Raw genomic sequence first — 24,835 nt, 5'->3', positions numbered from 1 at the left:
AACACATGGTTTCATATCGCTTGACAAGGTCAACTTGTTAAACTGTAAGAAGGTTGTATATAATTATTGAATCAAATTTAAAATCAAGAGTACCGGTAATATTACTAATTCAGTGGTAATATGTGAGTGGGCTATGGGCCCTTCTGTTGAGAACAAGTTGGGCCCTGAGGTCAAAAAGGTTATGAACCCCTGGTTTAAATTTGCTTTAAGGTTGCTTGTCACAACATTCATTGATTTATTTTAATAAATATACATCATCAACATTGAAATTGCACTTTTAACATTTGGGCATAAAATATAAACCACCCACCCACACACCACTGCTTTCAAGTGCCCTCCATTGCAGTGGCCATGCAGAAACTATGTCTGTGTATTTTAAGTTCCAGGCAATTCATGTGCTTTGGATTTAATCCCATTTCATTACTTACACTCATTAAACGATTATTCGATGCAACATAATATAAATCAAAACTTTTTTCTAATATAATTAATTGATTTAATAGAGAGCTTTTAACTTTTAGTACTGAAATCCATTACCTTTTGAAATATATTTTAATGTAATGAGTTGCCACTGTTTATATACATTTTATATATTCATTAATACAGTATATTTTGTCTTAAAGCAAATTAAGTGCTCTGCACTCACCTGCATGACCACAATAAGCTCTTGTTTACGAGAGAAGATGTAGCCTTGTTTTCTCACACACTCGCTGATGGCTTTTGCAACAAGTCCAACACTCTGGATCAAACTCAGTTTCATTGTCAGATCCTGAAATCCAGGCACACACACAAATACACGGACACAAGTCGACATAATGTAAGAGCACAAATAAGGTACAGTGACAGGACACATCAGAAGATTCAAAAAATTCCCTCCGCCCCCAAAAGAAAGAAATGTGCCACCACCAGTAACATCTTAACATGAGCAAAGCCAATATTTACTTCAGTAATGTGTTAATTAATATTCAAATTGAAGATTAGCAGCAGATGGAAAGAGGTTTTGAGTCCGTGTTAATTAGAGTAGATTGGTTCAAGAGACCTCTGGTGTAAAAAGTGACAGAAATGAACAAGCTGTTAAAAAGAGCCACAAAGAGAATGTAAAATAGTCTCAGGTCAGCATTCAGCAAAATCTAATAGATTTTTAAAAATATTAAAGCAATTTCATTTGAAATGAAATCAAGAGATAATACAAATTATGACAACACAGGAACTACAGCAATATTGTTCTTGGACGATATGTTTATCCATGAATATATTTAAAAAGGTGAATACTACTTTTACTTCAACCCTATTCAAAATCTATACACGTTTGTGTACTGTCTTAAAACAGACAAATTCATTTTTAAACACAAATGCTCCCATCATAATGTAAATTTGATTCACATTATAATCATAATGACATTGTGGTCAATATGATAGACATTATGATTAGGTTGTTGCGTAAGGAAGTTAAGAAGTTGGTCAGTGCAGTCATTTATGCAATCAAGATGTTTCTGAATATTCAGTAAAAGTAAAGTGTTCAAAGGCAGTATCACCGCAAACGTGTGCATCAGAACAGGAAAGTAGCAGAAGTTAACTGGGAAAAGTAATAGCCCCTCTAACCAAGTGACAATACCTTTGTCTCTACTTTAATTCCCAGAACCTGTATGAAATAGATATCATATAATCATAAGACTATTTTCTGTCAAAAGCAAAAAATAAACTGTTTCACGTTGTCAACTACATTTATAAAATTTAGCTACAATGTTAGACAAATTGCCGTTAGGTGATAAATCCTAAAGGATACAAAGCAATATGATCATCTAAATCCTTGCATCATTTAAACACTTTTCATACAGATGAAAGAAAAATATACATGTATATCATCAAATATACTGTAAAAGGTAATACATGTATAATGATTAAACTTACTTTATTAAGTTTAAATTAACCATTAAAAACGTTTTTTCCATTAAAAAGACCACAATGGCAAACAAACTACATAAATGGCTTGTCATAAATGTATCACCACGGTGTTTGCATTACCTTAGTGTTAAAATGTTTGCTGATACAGCGAAGAATGTCTTGATCAATACGATTTAGGATCTTTTCTGGAGGAGCGTTGACAGCCACTTGACCATAACAAAGGATTAACGTGCTTTTGACTTTCTCCAGCTCAACATCGTTACGATCCTGAGGGCAGAACAGACACAGCGAAATTCAAACTCAGCTGATTGAATATAAAAGATTATTATAAATGTTCTATTTACCTTAAGCAAGTTAAAGATGCTTGGGGATTTCTTGAACGCATCGGATTTTCCGAACTCATCCAGCTTGGCCAGAGTTCCTTCTAGATGGCTGTTGGCACACAACCCAATGCCCAGAGCCACGCCCTGAGAAAGGATAACATAGAAACAGAGTTAGGTACTCAAGTTTTCATTCATTTATCAATTAATTATACTGCATATCTTATTCAGTATCACAGGTAAATTGGCACCTATCCCAGCTGACTTTTGGTGAGAGGTGAGGTCAACCCTGGACTAATCGCAGTCAATCACAGGGCACAAAAACATTTACACCCACGGACAATTAGTGTCTCCACTGAGTTAAAAAAAAAAAACTCTCTGAAGCTGACAACCTAGACAATTATTTCATAGTCCTGGACCTAAAATAAAGTCTACAGTTAAAAGTCCCCCAAAACAGACACAGTAGTGATATTAGGCTTGTTTTCTATCAAGTTTCAGCACATTTTGGAACGTCCACTTTTCGCTCCAATTTGTGGCAAGGCCTGCATCACCCTGCTAAAGTCACCTACAGAGGCGATTTTATATTGTGTAGTATGTGCTTTGGTGGCATCTTCACGCCAAAATATGGTATTTTCACACAGAATTTAAAGGAAATATCAAATATTTTTGCCAGATGCTATGTTGCAGGTTGTAGCAATACAACTAAAGAAGGGGTCAGCCTGCATACATTTCCAAATGATGGGAATATGAGGAAAGCATGGACCTCTTCAGTCAAATTGACTTGCTTAAAATGGGACAGACCAAGCGAGAGGAGTGTAATTTGCGCCAATAATTTTAATGATTTTGACTTTGAAGAAAAAGTGTTTTGTAGTTTGGATGGACATTTTTTAAAAGACTCAAACCCAAAGGCAAGCACGGAAATCAGGAGCACCCTTGAGAGGAGAAAGACTTAGTCCGAAATTGAAGAAGAACGGACAAAGAAAATCAGTTCAGATTCTCAAAAATGAGAGAAAAAGAAGCCGCGAGTATTCTATTTGGCGTCCTCTTCCACTGATGCGGAAAGAGTATTAGATAACAAAGGCTATGGTGTCTATGGAAAAGTAAGGAAGTAGGGAAATTGAATGAAATTTTTTGTTCATAATGTTAACCATATCAGTTTTGACAGAATCATGGACCATAGCAATAAAAAAATGCAATTAAGTGATCAAAATAATAGTTTTACATGCTGTTATCCACACGGTCTATGCAGGAAAATGGGCTCCAGTTCTGAAGATGACATCACACCAAGAGAGGATGGCATATAAAGTAATAACTATTTTAAGTACAGTTAGTTATCTACCGATTATTAAACAATTAATTGATGTTATGGGAAATGACTGCTAGATTCAATTTCAGGAGCAAAAAAATACATAAAGGGAACTTGTTAGGGAAATTTCGGTCACCTGGACGCTGTGAGTCTTTTTACTTAACATGCATGTGTGAGTAAAGAGTATACATAGAACACCCACACATGCACAGGAGAACATTAAACTCCATACAAAGGAAGTGAGGTCTGTATTTGAAAAGTCCAGTATTAATATATCAAAGTGTTGGGATATTTTAAATTAAATGTTTTCTTCCTTTTACACAAAAATAAAATAAAAAATATGATTCATTTGAAGATTAGAAACACCACTAAGTTTAATGTTTATCGATATGCTACTTTTGTTTACTACCCGAATACAACAAATCTTGTGATCATTTGACAAATGAAAAGGGACAAGCGCTAGAAAACGGATGGATGGATGGATGGACGTCAACATTTTTTCCTGAGAGTAAGATGAAGCCAAAACTAGCAAAAGAGGTTTTCAGAATTTGGTTGATAGTACCTGTCTTTCAACAGCATCATTGTGTCGTGCTGTAAGGAGGATTTCCTGCAACTGTTTTTTAACAAACTCTTTATTGAAAGAGTGCTGGAGAGCCACTCCGATAAACTGATACAGGAAACTCTATGGGGGAAAAAAAAAAAAGGTATACTGTAATTTAAAATATTACTGACAGGTTGCAGCACTTTGGTCAGTTAAATAGCTTTTAGTCACATACCTTCTCTTCCAAAGCGTTGTTATATGTGGACAAATATCTTGTTGCTTCTGCTGCTAACTGGCACACCCACTTGTCATTGTCAACAGCAACCAAAGTTTTAGACAGGATCTGGAGACAATTGCATTATTTTGTTGATGTCAGTCTGTCAGATATTATGTTTGTGTTATGGTTACAAACGTGCTCCCATAAATGTATTAATTAGAGGTAATTCATAATAATAATTTCACCAGTGCTACTTAGGAATTTTTTTTTATTTTTTTTAAAGGAAATTAATAAAAGAGTCTAGAATACTCAAGTATTATATTTTCCAACCTTTAAACATCAAATACTATGCATCTTTGTTTTTAATATTCAAAACAAACTTACAACAATATTTATTATTAAGAAAACTTTTTTTTTTTTTTTTTTTTTTAAAGCCCACCTCCAGCACATTTTCATCCCATCTTTTCTTATCAAGACTCTCTGCCGTGGATTCTGGAATCAATAACAGAATAATTATGTTGTGTGCACCAGCATAATGTTCTACCCTTAGCAAATGTCTACTGCTTACCCTCCAGTACTGCCAGCACAGGAGGAATCTCTTTGTCCCAAAGAGCTTCTGTGTTGCTGTGAATATTAACAGAGAGGACTCGGAGGAGGGAGAGTGATGGAGCACCATGACCTCTGCTATTGAATGGAAATGCTGCATTCATCTGGAATGAACCAAACCAACCACCCAAGGTAACAAGTCAAGTTACTCTTATGTGTTCACTTGGTGGCTGTACTTACCAACAGTTTGATCAACAATGTTTGAGGAGAGGGCAGATTGACTAAAAGGGAAAAAACTAATATTTAGTCTGGATTTCATGAAACAGAACAGGACCAGTTCCAAGTATGCAGAATATTGTTGTATACTGTATGCAGTCAAACATTTATAAGTGCCCACAAGGTACAGAGCAAACGTTATATTAACACATATGGGTAATAAATATTACATTTACCTTCCTGTGAAAAGTCAATGTTAAAGCTGGGCTCTTTATTTTCCTTTTTCTTGCTACCAAGTACAATCAAACTCCTACACAGTGGAGTTGTGGCATTGCTGTACAGTGAAGGTGTTAGATAGTTGAGGAGCTTTGGCCAAAGCACCTAAAAATTAACAGAAAACCATTAAAAGTTGCCATGAAGTGACATGCACCTGTATTTATGCCCACCTCATTGTGCAAAGTTTGTGATTTACGAACCGCAGACTGAATAAAAATATGCTGTGAATCTTGTCTCAGTGTACGAACATTTCATCCACCTATTGTGTCTTGCAGCGCAGTCATTTTGTGTCGGCAGCACTTCCATTGTGAGCGGGCTGATCGATCTCCGGTCCTCATTCAGTCAGCTGTCAATAGCTACTGTCCTATATCCTACTTTCTGTGCCTTTTTAATGATTTTTAGCCACCTTATAGCATTTTTCTAGTTTTGATAAGTCAATAGGAGTCCAAAGAACTCAATGAACAATTGATGTGTGCTCTGAAACATTCAGTAAGTATCCACAGCATTGTCGACACTGCCTCCTCTCTCCCCTCCTTTTCGCTGCACATCAAGAAGATTAACCAACAAGATAAAGTGATTCTATCTTCTATTCGTAATAATTGTTACAAACTGTTATTGAATCGCAGGACTAGTGACAGCGTGTGTGCGTGCCAGCAGGGCGGCTGCAAAGGGGGAGTTCAGCTAGTTCTTGTTTGGTTTGGCTTTGCTAATAAATAGAAAATTGATTCATCACTGTCGTGTTATGTTTGTTTGATATACAGCCATGTATAGCGCTTTAATAAAATATGGACTTTTGTCGAAGCTAGTACCTATTATTTATCGTTTCTTACGGAGAAATTTGCTTCAATAAACAAACTTTTTCATTTACGAACTCTGTTCAAGAACCAATTAAGTTTGGAAACTGAGATTGTATTGGGACTGGAACTCAAACAAGAAAAGTTGGAAGGTCAAGTTTCAAAGTTATTTTTGGAAATGTAGAAACTGATACATTACATACATCAGCCAGTCGCCCAACAGTTGTGGTCAGGAGATGAAGAGTGTTGTCACACATTGACCTCAGTGCCTCGTTTGTTACCTCTTCTGGGTCTGCAGGTTTTTGACCCCTCTAAGACACACAAATACATGTATTTCTTTAGCGTCATGGGCTTCTTTCAGACAAAAGTAACAAACAGAAAAACAACATAACCACTGTATACATCCAACTATTGTTAGCCAAATGTAATTTGACAATGAACTTTACAAGAGAGTAAGATTAGTGCAGGTGTAAATGTCATAACTGTGAAGTTACTGGTATTGGCATACCTGATATGTGTCTGGTAGGGCACAGTGTTGAACAATGAATCGTACCAGTAACTCTCCTCCGTCTAACTCTAGATAACCATGATGAGCCATGGCGCTGATGACCTGAACCACGCGCTTCTTAACCTGGGTCCACATACAAGTGTCAAAGTTTCATTTGGATGGAATTCCTCATGTCTTGTTTATTGCTGAATGCGTGTTACCTTGTTGCTATGGTCAGCCATTGGTTGCCTGATGCTAGCTAGAATAAGAAGCTTTTTAGTCGCCATCATGGAAGCTGGAACACATCACATGAATGAGTGAAAAATTAGATAATCGATATTATGATTTTGTGTAAAAAAATACATTAAAAAAATACTGTACTATACACAGTTCAATTCAAATGTTTACGTACACACTTAAATGTCCCTTAATTATTTATTTGAAGAGTCTTTAACATAATGTAATAATACACCTCTATATACACACACCTAAAATATATATATATATATATATATATATATATATATATATAAATATATATATATATATATATATATATATATATAAAATAAGTGGCTCTATTTGGTTCAGAATGTCTTTTAACATGACCATGCTACAGCTGATGAAATAATTTGTTTTTGACAGCAATCACCTTGGACCAATAAACAATAGCAAAGTCCAAGAAAATTAAGATTTAAGATTTGTCGATACAATTGTACATTAACAGAAGTTGAGGAAGTATCTTCCAAACAACTGCAAATTCCAATATCATCAGTTCAAATTCAGACCTGCCAACATTTGGTGTTAATCCCCAAAATCCCCTTTTTTAACCCAACATTCTTGTTTAATATGTGTGCAGGCGATTAAAAAAACATGCATGTTTCCTGGCTCTGTGTAAGTTTCCGCAGATTTACATGTCATTGTACATCGAATACTCTGTATCTCTATATTGATGAACAGAGGCGTTAATGTTGTGCCAGTTAGTTGTTGGCATGAGAGCCAGCGAATGGGTTTTATGTAGGAAATATCAATTTTTTTAAATATCCGTGTTCATTTCTTCCTGCTTATGATTCGAACTTTCCAACAGTCTGAGAGGCCGTATATTTCTACTGACAGGTACTTGAATAAGTGCGAGAGAAGCAAAGAAAAGGGAGGGAGGAGCCTTTGTGTTAGAGAAACGGCTGAGTATATTGCCTTGGCATGGTTTCTTGTTTTAGTGTTTATTTATCGACCAAGTCCTCGTCATTCTTTTAACATCCAGGCAAAAGCTATAGCAGTGTATATCCACACAAAAACATCACAATCAAGGAGATTTGTAACATTGTCATATGGTAGAGTTGAAAGTTGGGCAAATTATGCCCAAGTACAAGTTATTACCTCTGCCTTGAGGTAATCTGATCGTCTGTCAGTTAGGCGGCAATATAGCTCAAAGTTACAGGCACAATTTAATGAAAATTTCAGGAAAAGCCAGAAATGCGATAAAGAACGAGGGATTAGATGTTGGCGGTGAACCAGACCATTTCTACGACGTTTCCTTACGTTAAAGTTACGAGGCTATACTGTGTGTATGCTAGCGGCCCCGCCTCCTACCACAGAGACAAAAAGAGTAGATGACTGACAAGAGGGTTCACTGTTTATTTCATTCAGATACAGAAAAAACACGGCCAGGTGCTAAGTCCTATGCAAGGACTCTGTTTGGGAGCGACAGACGAAGAAAACAAGCACACATGAACATGGCCTTTATTTACCTCCGCTAGGGTTTATTTGTCTGTTATTTGTCAGTAACAAGCTATGTGGGGATTATGGATACGGGACAAAGAACCATTGATTCAATTTGGGGGTGATTCAGATCATTCAGGATTTTTAACTATTTTTAAATATTGGTAGGTCTGTGTTCTCCAAGTGCTTTTCTGGTTTGGGTATGTAACAACTTTGCATTTACTCACTGCTGGAGTTGATCAGATGACGCAGGATAGCCAGAGAGCCCATCCTGCTCCGCTCATTGCTGTTTTCTAATCTCTGAAGAACAAACATTACAAGTCGGTCTGGGAAAGCAGTGGCTGGAATGAGAGAGGGAAAGAAAGACTTTTAAAATGCTTAGAGGAACTGCACTTTTTTTGGAATTTTGCCTGTCATTCACAATCATTATGAGAGACATGATAATGGATGGTATTTTTTTATTTTGCATTCAAAATATTAAATAAATGCGATCAAAAGTCTGGTACAATGGAGCCCATGGGAGCAGCACAATTCCACCTATATAGCCCTAAAAAAAAACATCCAAACACCTCCATTGAGGTTTTGTATACATGATGTAAGTATATATGTAATGTAGTAATGGGCACATATATAATAACATTTAATGTTTACGTATTTTGACCATTTTAAGCATAGGCTGCGCATTAGTTTCAAAAACGCATCATGAGCTGATTCATGACGTTTGCTTTTTTTTGTACATCACTGATTATTACTCACTGCAGACTTCATGAGAGCCAACAAACATAATAAAACATAACTTACTGTGCAACGTCTGCTATCATTATGATGCAGACTGCTAGAATGTTCATATAGTCCAATATAGTTGAAGAATGCCTCATAATCCTTACAAAGAAAAGGGTAGGAGACGAGGTAGGACCAAAGCATCTTTTTGTGTTGTCCTCGTCCATTTAGGGTCTTAATGGCTTTCAAAGTGCACTAACTTGTCGGAATACCTACTCAGACATTTTCTGCCCAGGTGAGATGCATGATTTATGAGGAGCAAGGAACCAGAAAGCAGCAGACCACTCGATGTAAACATAGGGACGCACGGAAGTGATCACTGCACTGCTATAAGTAGTTCGCCTGCATTAGCGCTTATAACAATATCAATAATATTTTGTTAGTATTCAAATTACGAAATGTAAATAGAGTATTGTTGGTGTTTTTTGAGTGGTAATTTACTGGATTTTATGAGCGAAATAGAGGAGCTCCCATTAGCTTTGCTGTAAGCAGGCTTTTATTTACGAGTTAGAATTAATTAAAAACAAAACATTTGTTGTCATGTCTTTCATAATGATTGTGAACGATAGGCAAAATTCCAAAAAAAGTGCAGTTCCCTTTTAAGTTGTGACCTGAATCAATCAATCAATTAATATGTACTTGTATACAGTAGTGCTTAATAACAACTGTCTCAAAAGGCAACAATATAAAAAAACAAAGCAAAATGGGTCAAGAGTGAAACATGTGGTTGGTTACACTGAGCTCCACAAGTAATATGATTATCCTCAGAGGGACACCGTGTCTGACGCAATAATGGACAATTTCATTACTGCTCTTGTGACTCCAAACAAAGCATACGTCACAGTGCACCACAGTGAGTTGAAGCATACCGGTATATATTTATAAAAGAGTTACACTACCTAACAGACTGAAGCAACGCAGAACCTCATTGTGGTTCTTGACTGTAGGAGGGTTACTGTAATCAACAAAGGTGGACACCTGGGGGCAGAAAAGGATCATTATAACACAATAGACACACGTACACTTTTAAATTGCACAGATGTGACATTTGTAGCTTAATATTTAGCTACATATGATGAAATACAGATCATTTAGCAAAGTAGGGTACACTTGACTAAACTTTAATTAAAAGGAGACATAATAAATAATTTTATGTCAAGTCATCATTAAATGGCCCTGATATGTCATAAGGCATTAATAAATCATGTTCTTTTCGAATACCTCTATAACTGATTACAGTAGTTCAGCCGGGATATGCTCATTTCAAAATTAGATTTACAGCCCCAAAATCTTGTTACTATTTTCATTTTGATGTCCCGCCCTCTACTGTTTGACTAATTAGAAAGTCTGTGAGTATGACACATCCAGTTTGCCAGTTACGCACCGCCCTCTTCGTCTGGCTACTGCCACTGGTAAAGTTACTAAACATGTCAGACCTTTGTAAATCTAAAAGGCGTCATTACGATTCTCAGCTTAGAAGATTTTTTTTATCTGACGCCAAACTTAATAATTTCATCCTTGATAGGTAAGTACATTTTCTTTTTACTTGTAATAAATGAAAATGGACATTTCGTTTGTAAACTATATTGTCCAATATAGTCTATGACCTTGTCTAACAAAACTAGTATGTTCGTGCAACGAATGCTTAGTGTGATGGTGCTTCGCTCCTAGTGTAATGCTTAGCATGCTAGTCCGGTCAATGACACATCGACGTATAGGCTAACGGGGGAAATATATGCTCGTTAGCCTGCATGTCGATGTGTATTTGAACTGACAGAGCAAAATATATTTTCGACAAATAAAACCTATTTGGATATGGGTAGTGTCAGTGCCTATTTTGTTCTCAATATGCTGATACGCTGAGGAAATGGGTTGCAACATTGCACGGCTGTCATGACATTGTGAAACGTATGGAGACAGCCAAAATCACATCATAAAATAATTCCTCATTTGTGTAGCCTATAGGCATACCTAGGTAAAATGTCTCCTCTTTAGTTTTGGGCATACATTAGGCTGCTAAGCATGCTCCACTTATTTTCACCAGTATAACCATTGCTCGCGTTGGTTGTAGTTTGTCTTAGTCTGTGTTTTCTGATAGTACTGACAATTAACCATATGATTGCCATTTGTTGTGATATTGTACACAGGCATGACGTACTTCTTCCTGAAAAAAGCCTAATTTCTGTGTAAAATGTGTTGGTTGGACGTTTGTCTATTCAGCTATTATGGTCCCAGCACCTCAACACCTAGTAATAGGCAGTGGAAGTTTGAAGTTCCTTGGAGTAGCCCAGTTGATCGAGCTGGACTCGGCTGAGTATCTAGCAACCTCAGTCAGGGAGAGAGGGAGGGGACTACAGAATTTTGACCGTGATTGCAGAACCATTTCTGGCCACATTATTACATATGGCACCTTTAAAGGAGTAGGATAATTAAATCTAATACAAAAACCATGAAAAAGACAAACTATATTCAATTCATTTATCATTACATTTGATATTGTGGTTGTAGTTTGAAATGCTTTACATTAGACCTGACTGAAAATACTGTTTATTAATTCATACATTAGGCAGTGTTGTAGTGTAGTGTTGTACTACAAATTGTAGTTTTAATAAATTAATTTGGCTCCACTTTTCATTATAATAAAACAAAAGGTATTTGCAGGTTAAAAATGCAACGGCTCTTTTATGGAAAAACCTAAAGCAATTGATTGTTAAACCCACTGTTAAAAAACTGAAAAATTAAATAGGAGAATACTTGTAAAAAGTGCCGTTTTGATGGGCTCTATGAAGAATTTAGTTTTTTCTGACTTATAAATGTTATTACAATGTTGGATACTTGTGTTAAACAGTGCCAAAGTAATAAATAGTAAGGTTCATGCATTTTGGTGTGAGCTTGCACACAGTTTAGGAAGTCTCTGATCGCGGCGTTTTGCAGTCTGGCTATGTTGTGACGTCACAGCGAGGTGGACGATCTTATTTTAATATTAAGTCAAGCTCTCAGCTATAGAGGGAGAAGATCCTCTCATTTTGCTGCAGGCAAAAAAAGGTAGGATTAAGTATTATTTTTATCTAATTTTGGCATGCATACAATAACACTGATGTGCGATATGCAGTGACAAATTCTTGTATAAGCAGCTTTTTTTAAGTTCTGAATCGATTGGCGAGTGTTTAGGTGTACCTAATGTTGTGACCGGGTAAATATACTGTATATACCGTATTTTTCATAGTATAAGTCGCTCTGGAGTATAAGTTGCACCGGCCGAAAATGCATAATAAAGAAGGAAAAAAAACATATATAAGACGCACTGGAGTATAAGTCGCATTTTTTGGGGAAATTTATTTGATAAAACCCAACACCAAGAATAGACATTTGAAAGGCAATTTAAAATAAACAAAGAATAGTGAACAACAGGCTGAATAAGTGTACGTTATATGACGCATAAATAACCAACTGAGAACGTGCCTGGTATGTTAACGTAACATATTATGGTAAGAGTCATTCAAATAACTATAACATATAGAACATGCTATACGTTTACCAAACAATCTGTCACTCGTAATTGCTTAATCCGATGAAATCTTATAAATCTAGTCCAAGGGTGTCAAACTCTGGCCGGCGGGCCAAAAATTTCACTTGAGGTGATATCACATTAACACTACAGCTGGCCCGCCGATTATATACAGCGGCGGTGCCGCGGTACACCGCTAATTCTCATACTTGCCAAACCTCCCGGGAGACTCCCAAATTTCAGTGTCCCTCCCAAGAATTGTAATGTCCCCTTCTCGTCCAGTCCAACGAGTGCTGGCTCAGTTACATAATATGTGCGGCTTTGGCACGCACACAGAAGTGAATGCAACGCATACTTGATCTTCAGCGATACAGTTTACACTGAGGGTGCCAGTATAAAAACCTTTAACATTGTTAGAAATATACGCCACCCTGTGAATCCACACCAAACAAGAATGACAAACACATTTCGGGAGAACATCCGCACAGTAACACAACATAAACACAACAGAACAAATACCCAGAACCCTTTGCAGCACTAACTCTTCCGGGACGCTACAAGGTGTGTGTCTGTGTGTGGGGGGCGGCGGGGTTTGGAGGTAGCGGGGGTGTATATTGTAGCGTCCCGGAAGAGTTAGTGCTGCAAAGGGTTCTGGGTATTTGTTCTGTTGTGTTTATGTTGTGTTACTGTGCGGATGTTCTCCCAAAATGTGTTTGTCATTCTTGTTTGGTGTGGATTCACAGTGTGGCGTATATTTCTAACAATGCTAAAGTTGCTTATACGGCCACTCTCAGTGTAAACTGTATCGCTGTTGAGGAAGTATGCGTTGCATTTACGTGTGTGTGCGTACAGGAGCCGCTCATACCTTGTGACTGGGCGGGCACGATGTTAGAACGGATGAAAAGCGGACGTGACGTCAGCCCTTGGGGGCCTTAAAAAGCAGTGCCTGTAAGGCACGCCCCCAAGACTGTGGAATACGAGATATAATGACTGATGAACACCTTCGTTCGATAATGAGGGATGCCTCAGCTCAAAGCCTGAGCCCCGACATTAATGAACTAGCATCCAAGAAAAGATGCCAGGTATCTGGCTTGGGCACATCAGATTAGATCAGTGTGTTGCAAACTGAGCAGTTTAAAGTCCTGAATGGTTAGTTTATTCATGATTTTATTTTCAAATTTATTAGCCTGTGGAAAAAGTTAATGTTGATATTTACCTCAGAAGGCTGCAAATAGAAAAGAGGCATTCCATTTTTATTTAAATTGTATTTGATATGCCATTGATATTTTTTAATTATTATTATTATTATTATTTGAAACTCGATTTTGCATGTCACTATAAAGTTATATAAGCCTTGCTTGTTCAATATTTAATGCAAAACTTGTTTGGGTCCCTATCAAAAAGTTTAATTTGTTCAACCTTGGCTTTGTTCAGTTTTAAATTTTGGCCCACTCTGTATTTGAGTTTGACACCCCTGGTCCAGTCTCTTACGTGAATGAGCTAAATAATATTATTTGATATTTTACGGTAATGTGTTAATAATTTCACACATAAGTCGCTCCTGAGTATAAGTCGCACCCCCAGCCAAACTATGAAAAAAAACTGCGACTTATAGTCTGAAAAATACGGTACTGTTTTTTTTTTTAACAGTGTCTGGAAAAAAAGTAGTGACGACGTTTTCAAAAGATATATATTTAAACAGTATACATTTTCATCAGATAAATTGTGATACTTTTGGACAAGATGAGGAATGGTTCCATTTGCAATCTGCAAACGCCTCCACAATCAGACAGACACGAAAAAACAGGTTATTAAATTGACTCTGGGGCAAAATTTACACTAAAGCATACCCAATACATATTATCTAGACCAGTGTTTTTCAACCTTTTTTGAGCTAAGGCACATTTTTAGCGTTGAAAAAATCCGGAGGCACACCACCAGCAGAAATCATTAAAAAACTAAACTCAGTTGACAGGAAAAAGTCGTTATCGCAATTGTTGGATATGACTTTAAAGCATAACCAACCATGCATCAATATAGATCTTGTCTCAAAGTAGGTGTACTGTCATGACCTGTCACATCACGCCGTGACTTATTTAGTTTTTTGCTGTTTTCCTGTGTGTAGTGTTTTAGTTCTTGTCTTGCGCTCCTATTTTGGTGGCTTTTTCTCTTTTTTGGTATTTTCCTGTCACAGTTTCATGTCTTCCTCTGAGCGATATTTCCCGCATCTACTTTATTTTAGCAATCAAGAATATTTCAGTTGTTTTTATCCTTCTTTGTGGGGACATTGTTGATTGTCATGTCATGTTCGGGTGTACATTGTGGACGCCATCTTTGCGCCACAGTAAGTCTTTGCTGTCGTCCAGCATTCTGTTTTTGTTTACTTTGTAGCCAGTCCAGTTTTAGTTTCGCTCTGCGTAGCATTCCCTAAGCTTCAATGCCTTTTCTTAGGAGCACTCACCTTTTGTTTATTTTTGTTTTAAACATAAGATACCTTTTTACCTGCATTCTGCCTTCCGCTGTTTCCGACATCTAGAAAACAATTAGCTACCGACTGCCACCTACTGATATGGAAGAGTATTACACGGTTACTCGGCCGAGCTTTAGACAGCACCGACACTCAACAATAACATATAATTTGCAGACTATAATTACTGGTTTGCAAAAAATATTTTTAACCCAAATAGGTGAAATTAGATAATCTATAGATAATACATTGCATGGCATTTCGTGGATGTATTTCAGTTCTCCAAAGTTAAAGCAGCCTTTTTACAAATACATTTTTAGCTTGCTGAAAAAAGTAAGTAGGACAGTGAATGTTAAACAAGAGGAACATTTTTTCATATCATCCGATCACGATTAATATCATGTTTTTTTTGTTTTTTTTAGTAAAGGCGGATTGTCCTGTGCAGGATTATATTGAGTACTGTTGCATCCCTACTGTTTACTACTGCAGTATCTTGTAACATAAATTTCTGCCATATTTGATCAAGGTAATATAATAACGGCTGACAACTGTCATTTTGTCTATATCTATGCTTGTGCTTACTAGAGTTAGAGTTGTACAGTTTTCCGGTACTAATAAAGTACCGTGGTACTAACGAATTGAAAACTGTACTATACTGTGTTTGAAAAATACTGGTATTTTTTTTCATCTGCATGCTGCCGTGCAGCGGTGACATTGCTGAGCCTAGGAGCATGTTGAGTGTGTCAGCGCGCGCGCACTCACAGTGAAGACAAGCATAAACACCGTGTGGTGGGGTGGGCAAATACAGAAATTTCTACTGATTAAAAAAGAGGGTACGCAAAGTGCAATGTGGAGATATATGGGCTTCAAAACTATCAATCAAGATGAGGTTTTAAATATGGAAGCGCCACACTGCAAGCGCTGCTTTAAAACATGCCTCGCAAAAGGTGGCACGGTTCACCGTGCGTGACTGCTCGCTGTTTCGAAAAAGCTAAGTATCGTTCTATTTGTGTGCTTTTAATTGTTCTGCAGCTTTCTTTATTACTTTCTCAACATATTTAGTAGTACTATTTAACTTGCAAATCACCCGATCTCTGTCTCTCCACCCCTCCCGCAGCTGCTAAGCTAACGAAGCTAGCGCGGAGAAAAGCGGCGCCGGTCGCCGGTCAGAAGGAATCTACTCCTGCACACCGTGACCAGGACTTCTCGGAAGACAGCAGGAACTTCACTCGGTGACAGAAAACACCGCGAGTATGGCTTCCTGCGCTTCTTGCACCTTACTCACGGAGAGGCTGGCTCTGCTAGAGGGCCGTGTCCGCCAGTTAGAGCAGAGTAATCTCGTAACTTTAGATGTTGCGGACACATCTGCTAGCGTTAGCTGTAGCGAGCTAACTAGCCCAGCCTGTAGTAGTCCTAAGCGGCCTACAAGCTACGGTGTACCGGTTGAGACGCATAATAGATTTAGCTCTTTAGCTAGTCCTACACCCCAGTCTACCGGGCACCACACCTTAGTCATAGGGGACTCCATCACCCGAAACATAAAGCTTAGCAAACCAGCCACAATTAAGTGCATCCCTGGGGCCAGAGCACCTGACATTGAGGCTAATCTTAGGGAGCTAACTCGCAACAGGCCTAGTAAACACGTACGACAGGCTAATCGCACCACTAGTTATGCGAATATAGTTGTACACGTTGGCTCCAATGACACTAGAATGAGACAGTCAGAGATTACAAAGAGAAACATAGCCAGGACTTGTGATCTCGCTAGAAAGATGTCCAGGCATCGAGTAATTGTCTCTGGCCCCCTGCCTGCGAGAGGCAATGATGAGAGATATAGCAGATTAGTCTCGCTTAACAAGTGGCTGGCTAGCTTCTGTAGACAACAGGGACTAACGTTTATTGATAATTGGCCCTCTTTCTGGGGCAAACCAGGCTTGCTGATGAGAGACGGCCTTCACCCTAACCAGGAAGGCGCCATCATCCTGTCTAAAAACATAGACTACTGTTTAAGTCACATTTGACTAACTACACTAGAGCAAGCCCGGTCACAGGCAATTACAGAGCCTGCTAGTCCGGGTGAGGAGTCAGTTAAGCTAGAACTAGCCAGCACCAGGCTGGATAATTCCTGTACGCATAGCAATTTTCTTAGAATAACACACAACTCACATAATGTGTTTTCTGTTGTGAATGTGTCCGGGTAGATATGCATTCTACTGAGGTGGCAAATCATGATGCGTTCAGTCGATCACAGCATCAAGCAAACAATCTGAAAATTCCCGTCGTATCAATTCGTAGATATGGTCGAAACTATTTAAAGTGCACTACGTATAATAAACGCAACATTATTAATATTGCTACTACGGATAATTTAAACAAAAACTCGTCAAAACAGCCCAATACTTATAATATGGGCTTTTTAAACATAAGATCATTGTCTCCCAAAACGTTATTAGTTAATGAGGTCATTAGAGACAACAATCTTAACGTCATTGGTCTTAGCGAAACCTGGCTCAAACCAGACGATTTTTTTGCGCTAAATGAGGCATCTCCTCCTAACTATACAAATGCGCATATTGCCCGTCCCCTTAAAAGGGGTGGGAGTGTCGCACTAATATACAATGAAAACTTTAACCTTACCCCTAACCTAAATAATAAATACAAATCGTTTGAGGTGCTTACTATGAGGTCTGTCGCACCGCTGCCTCTCGATATGGCTGTTATCTACCACACCCCAGGGTCCTACTCGGACTTTAACAATGAATTCTCAGAGTTCGTTGCTTATCTAGTGACGCACGCAGGCAATATAATCATAATGGGGGACTTTAATATCCATATGAATACCCCATCGGACCCTCAGTGCGTGGCGCTCCAGACTATAATTGATAGCTGTGGTCTTACACAAATAATAAATTAACCTACGCATCGCAACGGTAATACGATAGATCTAGTGCTGGTCAGGGGTGTTACCACCTCCAAAGTTATGGTACTCCCGTATACTAAAGTAATGTCCGATCATTACCTTATAAAATTCGAAGTTCTGACTCATTGTCAACAAACTAATAATAACTGCTATAGCAGCCGCAACATTAATGCTGCCACAACGATGACTCTTGCTGACCTACTGCCTTCGGTAATGGCACCATTCCCAAATTATGTCGGCTCTATTGATAACCTAACTAACAACTTTGACAATGCCCTGCGCAAAACCATTGATAGTATAGCACCGCTAAAACAAAAAAGGGCCCCTAAAAGGCGCACCCCATGGTTTACAGAAGAAACCAGAGCTCATAAATTATCATGTAGAAAGTTGGAACGCAAATGGCGCGCGACCAAGCTTGAGGTTTTCCATCAAGCATGGAGTGATAGTTTAATATCGTATAAACGCATGCTTACCTTAGCTAAAGCTAAATATTACTCAAATCTCATCCGCCTCAACAAAAACGACCCTAAATTTTTTTTTAGTACAGTAGCATCGCTAACCCAACAAGGGACTCCTCCCAATAGCTCCACCCACTCGGCAGATGACTTTATGAATTTATTTAATAAGAAAATTTAACTCATTAGAAAGGAGATTAAAGACAACGCATCCCAGCTACAACTGGGTTTTATTAACACAGATACAACTGAATCTACGACGGATACTGCAATACAAAATAGTCTCTCTCTTTTTGATGAAATAACATTAGAGGAACTATTACTGCGTGTAAGTGGGATAAAACAAACAACATGTTTACTTGACCCACTTCCTGGGAAACTTATCAAGGAGCTTTTTGTATTAGGTCCATCAGTGCGAAATATTATAAACGTATCACTTTCCTCTGGCACTGTTCCCCTAGCATTCAAGAAAGCGGTTATTCATCCTCTGCTCAAAAGACCTAACCTTGATCCTGACCTCATGGTAAACTACCGACCGGTGTCCCACCTTCACTTTATTTCGAAAATCCTCGAAAAAATTGTCGCACAGCAGCTAAATGAACACTTAGTGTCTAACAATCTCTGTGAACCTTTTCAATCCGGTTTCAGGGCAAATCACTCTACGGAGACAGCCCTCGCAAAAATGACTAATGATCTACTGCTAACGATGGATTCTGATGCGTCATCTATGTTGCTGCTTCTTGATCTTAGCGCTGCTTTCGATACCGTCGATCATAATATTTTATTAGAGCGTATCAAAACACGTATTGGTATGTCAGACTTAGCTTTGTCGTGGTTTAACTCTTATCTTACTGACAGGATGCAATGCGTCTCCCATAATAATGTGACCTCGGACTATGTTAAGGTAACGTGCGGAGTTCCTCAGGGTTCGGTTCTTGGCCCTGCACTCTTTAGTATTTACATGCTGCCGCTAGGCGACATCATACGCAAATACGGTGCTAGCTTTCATTGTTATGCTGATGACACCCAACTCTACATGCCCCTAAAGCTGACCAACACGCCGGATTGTAGTCAGCTGGAGGCGTGTCTTAATGAAATTAAACAATGGATGTCCGCTAACTTCTTGCAACTCAACGCCAAGAAAACGGAAATGCTGATTATCGGTCCTGCTAAACACCGACATTTATTTAAAAATACCACCTTAACATTGACAACCAAACAATTACACAAGGCGAATCAGTAAAGAATCTGGGTATTATTTTCGACCCAACTCTCTCCTTTGAGTCACATATTAAGAGTGTTACTAAAACGGCCTTCTTTCATCTCCGTAATATCGCTAAAATTCGTTCTATTTTATCCACTAGCGACGCTGAGATCATTATTCATGCGTTCGTTACGTCTCATCTCGACTACTGTAACGTATTATTTTCGGGTCCCCCTATGTCTAGCATTAAAAGATTACAGTTGGTACAAAATGCGGCTGCTAGACTTTTGACAAGAACAAGAAAGTTTGATCATATTACGCCTATACTGGCTCACCTGCACTGGCTTCCTGTGCACTTAAGATGTGACTTTAAGGTTTTACTACTTACGTATAAAATACTACACGGTCTAGCTCCATCCTATCTTGTCGATTGCATTGTACCATATGTCCCGGCAAGAAATCTGCGTTCAAAGAACTCCGGCTTATTAGTGATTCCCAGAGCCCAAAAAAAGTCTGCGGGCTATAGAGCGTTTTCTATTCGGGCTCCAGTAATATGGAATGCCCTCCCGGTAACAATTAAAGATGCTACCTCAGTAGAAGCATTTAAGTCCCATCTTAAAACTCATTTGTATACTCTAGCCTTTAAATAGCCCCCCTGTTAGACCAGTTGATCTGCCGTTTCTTTTCTTTTCTCCTCTGCTCCGCTGTTCCTTGTGGAGGGGGGGGGGGTGGGGGGGGGACAGGTCCGGTGGCCATGGATGAGGTGCTGGCTGTCCAGAGTCGGGACCCGGGGTGGACCGCTCGCCTGTGCATTGGCTGGGAACATCTCTGCGCTGCTGACCCGTCTCCGCTCGGGATGGTGTCCTGCTGGCCCCACTATGGACTGGACTCTTACTATTATGTTGGATCCACTATGGACTGGACTCTCACAATATTATGTCAGACCCACTCGACATCCATTGCTTTCGGTCTCCCCTAGAGGGGGGGGGGGTTACCCACATATGCGGTCCTCACCAAGGTTTCTCATAGTCATTCACATCGACGTCCCACTGGGGTGAGTTTTTCCTTGCCCTTATGTGGGCTTTGTACCGAGGATGTCGTTGTGGCTTGTGCAGCCCTTTGAGACACTTGTGATTTAGGGCTATATAAATAAACATTGATTGATTGATTGATGATGATCTCTTTTATTTTGAAAAGTATCGAAATACATTTTGGTACCTGTAACAAAATATTGGTATCAACAAGTGGTGACCTAGATTACTCAAATACTGTAGCTTATATTGAATGGAAAATACATTAAAGTGCAGTTTAAAAACACATTTAATGATTATTTCAGGGACAAAATGTTTTTATCCACAAACTCAAAAATAATTTGAACAAAGTGTCTGCAGAGTTTTATATCTGAGGAGTTGAATCAGAGCAAACACATAAAAAAACATCTGATTGAAAGATATCTAGATATAAAAATTTTTTTTTTCTTATTAAATGAGTAGGTGTGTTTATTATCCCAGTCGGAACTAATACAGTAGTTCAGTCACAAAGCGAGTCCGCATCCAGGGCAGGATTACTGGTGAGCTGCAGTAAGACTAATGTGTGTCACTATAAAGTTGCTGCTCCTTCTCAACATTGTGTATTAACTTCTATGCTAGTGTTAGACACATTTCTTAATTTTATTCTTCTGGTCTGAACTACCAGGTGTGTAAGGGGAAAGAGGCACAATGCTGATTGAATATTTATCACGTCGTGACGAGCCTGGCTATTGTGACAGTGGGACAGGATGGTCGCACGTGCACAGACACAAACACATTCACACAAGCACACACATTCACATTCACAGACGCAAACAGGATCACGTTCATTAAAGGCAGATTGTTCCATGCAGGATTATACCGAGCATCGTTGCTTCCCTACTGTTTACTACTGCTGTAACTTCTAACAGGCATTTTTTTCAAGAAAATATATACTGTATGTTAACAGCTAATTACAGTGATCAAACTGAAATTAATCACAATCATTGATCATATAATCGCTCAGCCCTATTTGTAATATACAAAGTAGATCTATTCATACGTGCAATATACCTGTTGATGAAGTGCAGAGAGCAAACTGTCCAGTTGTGTCTCCAACACCCTGCTGCCCATGTTGACAGAAGCATCAAGAACTTGGCATAGACTCTGTAACAAAGGAGTTGAAAGACAAACAACAGTTAATTCTCTAAACAAAGACAATTATCTTGCTTTGCCCACATTAATTTCTAAACATGATAAAGGACAGAAACAAGAATATAAACAGTTTAAAGATCTTTCTTGAAAATCTAAACAGTAAACTACAACAATGCTGCAGCCTGGGCTCACCTTACTAATGATGTGGTGCTCATTGTTTTTCTTATACAAGGACAACATGGCAGGAATGACTTTGGGAATCTGCTCCTCTAGTTTATCGCTGGCCATCAAATGGCACATGGAGCCAACGGCCTCTGCGACTGTTAATCTTAACTGCAAGACAGAACAAATTACACTTTATAATTGTCTCCAATTAGGAGGGAGACATTCAACAGAGACAATACATAACCATTTATAATTGTTATTATATTATTGTATGATATCCATGCATTGAGTTGGAGCAGTTCACAAAATGTTCAGACCGGTTATGGTGAAGGCTGGAAGTGTGCTGCTGTTCTTAAGGGTGCTAGACGGCTGCTATGTTTTTGAGTGGAGAAGAATTGAGGCTGTGTACAGAAAAAAACCCCAGTGCGTCTGAAGTTACGGCTGCCACTGTACATTGTGTTTGTATCGGTGGTCTCGTCCGCAAGAACACAAGCAGATGAGATGTGTTGCAGGAGTATGGTTCTTCTAATGAATAACATAACTAGATATGCCTGCACAATCTGTCAAAAGGCAGATATTTCAAACAGTTCTTGGATCTTTTTAAATTAGGAGATAATCAAATCTGAATCTTTTTTTAAAGGAGTTATTATTAAAGTTTAGTAACAGCATGTCTTTTAAGCAACAACTAACTTTAGCATAGCAACAGTGGACATTGTAATAAAGTCCACAGTTGAGTCCTTTAGAGTCCAATTCAAAAAATAAGCATAACCAATCACTAACAGCTATCAATTGACAAAATGTTGTTAGTTTAATTTCCGCATGTTTAATTTTAACCATGAGAGGTACAAATATGATCCAACTCTTTAAATGTAATAGTCTTTAGAGCAGCAGACAGAATGGGGGAGAGTTAAAGAAGAAAAATAAAACAAAAATAAAATAAAATGAAGTATGCCTGTGCTTTTAGTATTGTTAAATATATTCAAAGGGGCTATACTATGCAAAATCCTATTTTCTTACTAGTTGACATCTATTTTTGTGTATTTGGGTTCCCCATAAGTGCCGAAAAAAACATTTAAACCATGGAGGCTTGGGGAGATATTTATCAAACAATTGTGCCTTGTTTCAAGCAAGCCATATGAGATTAGCCTCGATTTGTGACGTTTACCAATCTGTAACATCAGCGCAGGGCTGGGCGATTATATGATCGCGATCGCGATTGTCGATTGCGATTAATTTGATTTGATTTGTGCCTCGTCCCCTTATACAGCTGGAAGTGCAGCCCAGAAGAATAAAATAAAGAAATGTGACTAACATAAGCATATAAATCGAAACACAACATGTAAAAGGAGCCGCGGCTTTAGTTTCACTATCTGCTGCAGGTCACAAGTAATCCTGCCCAGAATACGGACTTGCAGCCACTCAGACAGAGAACGCATATGCGACTGTATTGGTCCAAGCCAGGAAAATCAACACACATACTAATTTAATCAGAAAAAGTATTTTTATATCTTAATATTTTTAATCAGACTTTTTGTTTATGTGGCTGCAAAGATTCTACTCCTCTGATCTAAAAACGTGTCCCTGCTCTTGGGGTAACAAACACAATAGTACCGGTATAACGGTATAAAAAGGACTGTGCAGACAGACACTTTGTGTTCTTTTTGTTTGTGGATAATAAAACATTTGGTTCCTGATGTTTTATTTTCTGATACACATTATTTTACAGGACCTCAAATTCGAACAGCACTTTAATGTATTTTCATTCATAAGATACAGAATTTGAGTTTTAAAAACTCCACAAAGTGGGTCACCACTTGCCGTTTGCCAAAGTACTGGTGAGAAGCACTGATGTATACAAGTAATTAAAGAATACAAATAATAGTATACCATTTGAAAGTTTTGTTTAGTAAATGTTAACTTGAAATAAGTCTTATAGTATTCAGTACACAACTGATACTTTGTTTACTACAGAATGTTTGTGATAAGCAAAAAAGCGAAGTAACTTTGAGAGGAAAAAAAGTTGTTTTCTTTACCCCCACAAAACGTACAGGAAAAAGAAGCAAAACCATGGCCCTAAAACCAGGTACGGACCATAGTGTGGGTTACCTGTACTGTTGCACCTCTAGTAAGCACGATTAAAGATATGAACAAAATGACGGTTGTCAGCTGTTAGCATTTATTACCTCTATCAAACATGGAGGGAATGTCTGTTACAAAATACTGCAATAGTAAACAATAGGGATTCTGTAATTGGTAATCCTGCACAGGACAATCCGCTTTAATTAAAAAAAAATAATAATTATATTAATCGAGTTTATATATTATGAAAAAATTAATTGTGATAATTTTTTCTGCCATATCGGCCAGCCCTAAGTCAGCGTATTTTGGCAAACCATGTAGAGATATTCCAGAAAAAAGCTGCACCAATCCGCCATTTTTATTTTCCTAAGCGGCAGTTGTAGTCCTAATTAAAATGGGTCCACTGTGCTACCCGGGGACCGTAGATGCTCTGATATTGTTTGTATTTACCAGCACAGGTCACTACACAAACCTACAGCCTCATCTGAAGAAGTAAGAAGTGCCTGGTTAATTTTTGTGTTTTGCGTTCATGTACCTACTCGGAGTATTGGATGCTGGGGCCCAGCAAGAATTGCAACCAGACTTGTAAGCGCATGAACACCTGCCTTGGTCCAAGGACAATATACAGAAAGATTTACCCAAATCAAAATTTAATCGTGGAGACTGTTTCTGAATTTATGGCAACGGTGGTTACAATAAATGGTAGTAGATTATCAAATGTAATGATATGCTAGCGATGTAGCATGTAGCTTACCTGGATTGCTTGTA

General features: G+C 38.3%; 1 protein-coding gene across 3 annotated transcripts in view; it reads right to left on the bottom strand.

Annotated features, from left to right (window-relative positions):
- The window catches only part of mroh1 (maestro heat-like repeat family member 1), a 56,924-nt gene that overhangs the window by 24,097 nt on the left and 7,992 nt on the right, over positions 1 to 24,835 (bottom strand). Inside the window, exons 8-24 of one of the 3 annotated variants that reach the window (XM_061950347.1) lie at positions 22,016 to 22,156; positions 21,743 to 21,835; positions 10,007 to 10,085; positions 8,555 to 8,668; positions 6,830 to 6,903; positions 6,630 to 6,752; positions 6,325 to 6,432; positions 5,288 to 5,432; positions 5,076 to 5,116; positions 4,858 to 4,999; positions 4,729 to 4,781; positions 4,308 to 4,415; positions 4,094 to 4,213; positions 2,250 to 2,372; positions 2,026 to 2,172; positions 1,616 to 1,642; positions 647 to 769 (exon numbers count right to left, since the gene is read on the bottom strand). In XM_061950347.1, coding sequence (XP_061806331.1) covers positions 647 to 769; positions 1,616 to 1,642; positions 2,026 to 2,172; positions 2,250 to 2,372; positions 4,094 to 4,213; positions 4,308 to 4,415; positions 4,729 to 4,781; positions 4,858 to 4,999; positions 5,076 to 5,116; positions 5,288 to 5,432; positions 6,325 to 6,432; positions 6,630 to 6,752; positions 6,830 to 6,903; positions 8,555 to 8,668; positions 10,007 to 10,085; positions 21,743 to 21,835; positions 22,016 to 22,156 — 1,761 coding nt within the window. The remainder of the gene's footprint in view (positions 1 to 646; positions 770 to 1,615; positions 1,643 to 2,025; positions 2,173 to 2,249; positions 2,373 to 4,093; positions 4,214 to 4,307; positions 4,416 to 4,728; positions 4,782 to 4,857; positions 5,000 to 5,075; positions 5,117 to 5,287; positions 5,433 to 6,324; positions 6,433 to 6,629; positions 6,753 to 6,829; positions 6,904 to 8,554; positions 8,669 to 10,006; positions 10,086 to 21,742; positions 21,836 to 22,015; positions 22,157 to 24,835) is intronic. The other 2 variants (XM_061950354.1, XM_061950362.1) reach the window with 2 other exon arrangements.

The sequence above is a fragment of the Nerophis lumbriciformis genome, linkage group LG04, assembly GCF_033978685.3.
Source record: "Nerophis lumbriciformis linkage group LG04, RoL_Nlum_v2.1, whole genome shotgun sequence".
Taxonomy (NCBI): domain Eukaryota; kingdom Metazoa; phylum Chordata; class Actinopteri; order Syngnathiformes; family Syngnathidae; genus Nerophis; species Nerophis lumbriciformis.
Note: the sequence above shows the minus strand (reverse complement) of the source record. Positions and strands in the feature narration are given on the sequence as shown.